Genomic DNA, 6,227 nt, shown 5'->3' with positions numbered 1-6,227 from the left:
AAAAAAAAAAGGCTACAATTTCTCAGACAGAAAGCTCTTTGGCTTTATTACTAGGACAATATAGACTGCCTTAACTCATTTTCCTCATAAGAGACCAGAGTAACCACAGATCTGAAGTGCAACAGGGTACTTAGCCACAGAGAGACTCAGAGGAATCAAACTCTTCATGAATTTCAAGACATATATGTCTTACTGAACTGGGGCTTTCTTCAATGGCAACACGACTGCATTTCTTAGACCATCGCTATGGGCTATGCACACTATTTTCACTTTACATAATGCAGCACATGATAACGAAAGAACATGAAAACACTGATCGTAGCTTACTCCAGAAAAGAGCTCCAGCACACAACCAATTTCCTGCTGCTATATCTCAAGAAGCTGGTGCCTGATGATTCCAGACTAATGCAGTTGCAATGAGTTTCTTGCTGCAATTTATAAATATTAAGATATGCATTATGAGGAGGAATCTTTCCAGATAAGTATTGCTCCTTCAACTATCTGAGAGTCTTGTGTCCCTTTACTGTAGGGCAAAGACGACTGTTTGGTGATTGACGAGACAACCACAAGTCACAAAGCTACATATGTTATGTCAACTGTCCAGAACTCCTGAAACAGTTTACATAAGGGAAAACTTACTCTGCTCCACAAAACTTGTTTATTATAATGCATCGATAACAGTTTTGCTGTAGGAGCAAAACTACCAGGAAATGTTTACAATGTTTGAACACAGCATATGCTACTGCAGCTCAGATTTTGAGGTCTACTGTTAGAAAAATGAAGGGTTTTCAACTCACTGTGGACTTTTTGTTTCAGAGTCAATTGAGTCAATAATTACCTATTAACTTCCAAATCGTATTCCCTTTTGACACCAACAAATGCTGGACTTGTGTATCTGTTTCCCTCATGGGTATATCTGAATTAAGCACCAGTTAGAGGCGGAAAAAATAGTGGATCATTTATCCCCACCTCTTCCGTGAATGAAATTATTCCACACAGCATACACTATATCACTTTCACGAGACACACACCGACTATTTTGGCAAGAAATAGCCTATTATCAACCCACAAAAAATGCCAACAAACATCTGACCCATGAATTACGTTTAGAGAGAGCCTGAACTTGCCTAACTTTTGGAGCAAAATCAGAGGTCTTCTTTCAAAAGAACAATGACAACATACACAAACCTTTAGAGCTGCGTGAAGGAAGGCTGAATCTTGAATTCCTGTTATCTCTCTCAATTGATTTAAAAGCATTTGGCAATCCTATATGCAAAAAATAAAGAGAGCTCATGTAAAAAGGTGATCAAGAAAACATCGAGCTGCTTCTGCAATTCTTGCCAAGGGTTCACCTGAGTGGTTGTTTTTTCTTTCCTTTTTACTGACAGACCAACACAAAAACTCAGTCACAGTTGCCTGAGAGTATTCAGTTTGAACATCAGTTGGAACAGCATACTTAGCAAAAAAAATTATTTACAGACTAATGTTCAGTCTCCTGTATTTTCAAGGGAATGTCAGGAGGCCTCCTCAGAGGAAATGATATGTGCTCTGTTAGATGCACCATACCTGAGGTGGGAATTGGCACCCCCTCCTCTCTCAGAAAGCAGCAGCATGTGCAGCAGGACATATAAGGAGGCTAATAAGTTCCCAGGGGATTGGTGAGGGGCTATTTTAGGTCTGGCTGCACATGCCATTTGTGCCTGTCATTTCTCACTTACAATAAGATGTCAGTATAAGGGCCCAAGAAGCTACTATTGCTTTTCCTTCCCCCCACCACACAGGCAACTCAAAGTTTGGTTAGCTATTTGCTATCGGCTCTAATTCACAGTCAACAATCTATTCTTTGACTATTGCAGCCACTTACAATTTTGGAAGAAAACCTCTGTAATCAGTTTTTTAACAGGCTCTTATGAAATCCTTACACGCTACAGGGCTAGTCAAGCAATGAATAGTCTTCGTTTACCAACCTACGTACCTGGTCAGGAAAGCATAAGCCCCAACAACAGAACAATGCAAGAGAGTTTGCCAAAAGCATTTATTGCCTAGAAATTATATAAGCCTGTCACTGGGGAATAAGTTTATGGTTGGGGAATAAGATCAGTATTCACATTACGGAAGTGCAGTTGCTCCAAAAAGGCTGCATCTTATAAGAGATGCCTGCAAATATGAAATACTTTTCACATGGAGCCAGTATCTTTGCATTAACTGCCAGATACAGCAGAGTTAAAGGACCTCTTTTTTTCCATACAAGTAGTTATCATGCTTACTAAGTACTGCAGTGCTATGAATAACTTCAATGAAATAGTTATCAGGAAAGTCAGGTCTCTATATGGAGTCATAGCTCTCAACTATTCTAGTACCTAACTGTGACGCTGAAGGTCTCATCATTCCCCTTTCCAAGCAACAAGTCCGCAATCTTCTATCTCTAACAGGTCATTCAAATTCAATTTGACACCATGATTTATAGCTTTGTAATGCTGGAATTACATGTAGAATAGGAAGGATATTAATACAGAAAACCAGCCATGACTGCATCTCATATGCCTGAGTTATAAAGGCTATTGAGGATCCTACTGTTAGCATGCTCTAATGAATACTAGCTTTTTAAGATCATATGTTTAATTAATCTTAAGCAGGAACACTACAGGTGAATAAATTCAAGTTTCAACTTACTCTCATCACTGGGGAAAATCTCAACATACCTTGATGTAATTGGAGCATAACTTCCAACCAGTGAGTAATAAGTCAACTTTTTTGAGACATCCATCCATAATGCTCATGGATGTTATTCTGCACACAGTATCATAAAATTAGCAAACACCCATATCAGTATTTAAAAAAAAAAAAACTATTTTTTTTTATGGAAATGTCCTTTACAAAAGCTAGTCATCATACTCCCACCTAAAATACTACTTTTGCTCAACTGTTATTAAAAAAAACTGTGTTTGTGTATACACATCCCTCCAAACCCCTTACACAGGCTCTTCTTGTCTTTGCACCTAATCCTGAGAAAAGCTGACACTGGAAACCTTACGACTAGCTAACAGCACAATGGGAAACCGCAGGGTAAGAGGCCAAGAGTAGGAGGCTCGGGACTGGAATGCTTTCACAAAGGCAAACCAATTATATTATGTGCTAATTTTGCTACCTTAGCAAACTGTATTCTTGTTGGCTAACCCCACCTCATGCCGCAGGGCATATTTTTCCGTTGGAGAAAAATCCATGCTAATTAAACCACATTACAATAATGAAATGCAAGGCAGGACAGGGCATGATTTCCAGGGGGTTTTCTTCTTCACTGAAAGCAATTCCCAAAGGCTGCACTGAACACCAAAACTAATAACCAAAACACAGTTTTAAGTTACCACATAATAACTAAATATTTCCGATGCAATTTTTTTTAGCCTTTCATAAGAAACATTTGTGTTAAAAGCGTCTCTTAATAGCGTAAAGCTTATCCCATGCAATGAGGCTTGCAGTTGACTGGCAGCCCACAAAAGCCAACAGGCATCACATTCTGTGCACCGAAATTTGTTAAGTGCTTGGGGAGTAATTTTTTGGCTTTGTTTTTAAAACTAGTTGGTTGATTGCTTTTCGAGGTTATGCTGCTGTGGTACTTTAAAACAAGCTGCAGAGCTGGACATTAACACTCAAAACAGCAGTGGAAGCATGCCACTACTATTAATATATGCTGCACTAAAAAAAAACAAAAGCAAAACAAAAAACAAAAAGAAACCAAAACCAAACCAAAACAAACAGCAAGACTCCCATTAAAGTCCTACTTGTCAAGAAACTAATAACCAAAACTAAAATGCTATTACTATTAAATTACAGCAAAAGGAGACAAGTACAAAAACAAGAGGTTGACAGGAAGGAAAATGTTGGAGATAAAATTACATGGGCAACCAAGCAAGTGATGAAACGGAATGGTTTTGCTATTTTCCTTAATTTGACTCACTTTTATAGGGCACAGAAGTAGTTTGTTTTGAGGAGAAACTGAAAGCAAGGAAGGATGAAAATATGGTGCATAACTTCAAGGAGGTTCCAGAAATAACAGCGTGCATGGAAGATGCTGTAGACTGCATGGAAGAGGCACGCAGAGTAGCTGACCTTCACCACTGCAGCTTAAGCATGCTTTTTAGCAAATCAGGAAAATGGATATCAAGAGGATTAAAAAACTACAGAAGGGAGCACCAACAATGGCCACATTCCTGAAATAAGACCTTTCACAAAGCAATACCCAGCTAGGCAAGAAGTGATAGCCAGCTGACTCTTCATCCTTAATGTACACGTATACAGGCCTCTCATATATTGTGCGCTCTTCTGACACTGCCCCTGCACAAATCTGAAATTGCTGATGCACAAAGTTTCTAAATGTGCAATGAGAGAATCGATACCTTCTCACCACTCATTCCTTTAAGGCTGGCCTCACAGAAGTGTTTCTGTTATCCCTCAAGAGCACTGAGGTTCTACAGAAAAGCGAGGATCTCAAAAGAACGGAACAGATATGTAAATGCAGTACGTGCCCTGAAAAGCTCTTGGACTGGGCTTCAGTGTCCTGTATACATGTACTAACCTTTCAAACTGAAAGCACTGAAGGTTGCCCACAAAAGCAAATTAGCAGTCAACTAGGAGCATATAGCCATGCACCCTTTTGAACATTATGGGCCAGATCCTTTTAAAGACAAGTTATACAGCCTTGAAATTTAAGAGCAGTAGTTTTTTCTAACAGATATCAAGAGAAGCTGTTCTAATATCAGAGACAGACTAACTGATTTCCTTTGTCTTCTTTGTAAAACAACTTTAACGAGAGCTGTCAAGAGAACACCATGTGGAATTACCTGTGTACCTTTCCCACAGAATGGAGAGAAAGAGAGCACGAGGCTGTACATCTTCAAAAAATCACTTAGGCACAGTATTTTATCTACCAGGATTTTAAAAGGAAAACAACATCTAAAGCCCAGTGACCACAGAAAGCGTAAGTTAAATAAAATAGCAACACCACACCTATTAACACGAAAACACAACTTGTGCTGTCAAATCAGTACATTGGAATCTGCACTGGCAAATGTTAACTGGAATTTTTGTGCTCCAGGACACCGCACTGCCAGGACAATGCGTACAACACAGTTGAGGAACCCTTGGCTGCAGGTGTCAAGGAAGAAGCTCAAAAACAGCACTAACATGACAGTATGTTCACAGAAAGCGGTGCCCTTCTTCAGGGCAGCTACATTCTTCCAACTGAAGTGCAGAGGTCTCGCAGGAAAAGCATCATCTGAACAGAGAGGAAGCCCGTGTGGTCATAAGACGATTCTGCCCATGTTCCCTGGAAAAATTCAGTCTTCAGCAGTACCAACCTGGCTCCTCGGCCTCAACTCACCTCTCAAACCCAAGCACTGCTCCGTGTTCACATCATCTGGAACCAAGCCCAACTTAAATCAAAAGAAAAATCAAAGTGACACACTGGAAACATCTATCATCATTCTTGGTAAGATCCACAATCGAGTGGGATTCTGCAGTCAGGGTGTTACAGGAGACTCACCTCTTCCTCCTCACGTGAGCAAAAGCAGAGGGGAAAAAGACGGGATGCCAGAAAATCTTGCGGCCCTCACTGCACGTCCACGGCTAACTTAACTAAACACTATCATCAACCAAGTCTTGAAACATCTTCCTTCTAGCTGCTCAAAGCCAACATGCGCCACTTCAAATCCCGCGTTATACCACAAACCCATGGGACACTGTGGTAGCACAGCGATGCCGAACTACTGCTGCTTTCGCACCTGTCACACAACAAATCATAACTGTGTTGTCCGGGAAACACTGCAATTCCTCAGGTACTTCCCATTTCTGACAAACATCCTTCCTGCCCTTCAGAAAGATTATTACCTCGCGCAGAAACGGTTAGGAAAATCGTGTCAGATCAGGATCAAATTTTGGTAACACAAGACGGATCTCTCTGGCGACTAATTTAATAATTAATAATAAAGCGCTCCAGCTTAACTCTCACAGCAGAAGACGCGCAGTTTTGCGTAGCTGCCTGTAAAAGCAAAGCCGGCAGAAAGCAGCCGCGAGCACGCCGCTCGCGGGTCACCGAGCGCCGACCTCGGCGCACACCAGCTCACCGCCAGGCCCGGAGCCGCGGGCGCCCCGCGAAACCGCCCGACCTCCCCAAACCCGCGCGGGCAGAGCTGCGCCCCCAGCCGCGCTCGCAGGAGAGGCCGCGCCGC

The 6,227-nt window shown here is 41.4% G+C and overlaps 1 protein-coding gene across 12 annotated transcripts in view; it reads right to left on the bottom strand.

Annotated features, from left to right (window-relative positions):
• USP28 (ubiquitin specific peptidase 28) overlaps positions 1-6,227 on the bottom strand; it is a 42,933-nt gene that overhangs the window by 31,436 nt on the left and 5,270 nt on the right. For 5 of the 12 annotated variants that reach the window (XM_026057910.1, XM_026057913.1, XM_026057914.1 and 2 more), the window contains exons 1-4: positions 5,887-6,169; positions 5,543-5,780; positions 5,381-5,432; positions 1,189-1,266 (exon numbers count right to left, since the gene is read on the bottom strand). In XM_026057910.1, coding sequence (XP_025913695.1) covers positions 1,189-1,257 — 69 coding nt within the window. In that variant the 5' untranslated portion in view covers positions 1,258-1,266; positions 5,381-5,432; positions 5,543-5,780; positions 5,887-6,169. Of the gene's footprint in view, positions 1-1,188; positions 1,267-2,360; positions 2,380-2,702; positions 2,722-5,380; positions 5,433-5,542; positions 5,781-5,886; positions 6,174-6,227 lie in introns of those variants that run through there. The other 7 variants (XM_026057918.1, XM_026057919.1, XM_026057916.1 and 4 more) reach the window with 6 other exon arrangements.

Source organism: Apteryx rowi, unplaced genomic scaffold, assembly GCF_003343035.1.
Source record: "Apteryx rowi isolate R43461 unplaced genomic scaffold, aptRow1 scaffold_141, whole genome shotgun sequence".
NCBI lineage: Eukaryota > Metazoa > Chordata > Aves > Apterygiformes > Apterygidae > Apteryx > Apteryx rowi.
The sequence above is the reverse complement of the archived record's forward strand: the minus strand, read 5'-3'. Positions and strand labels throughout refer to the sequence as shown.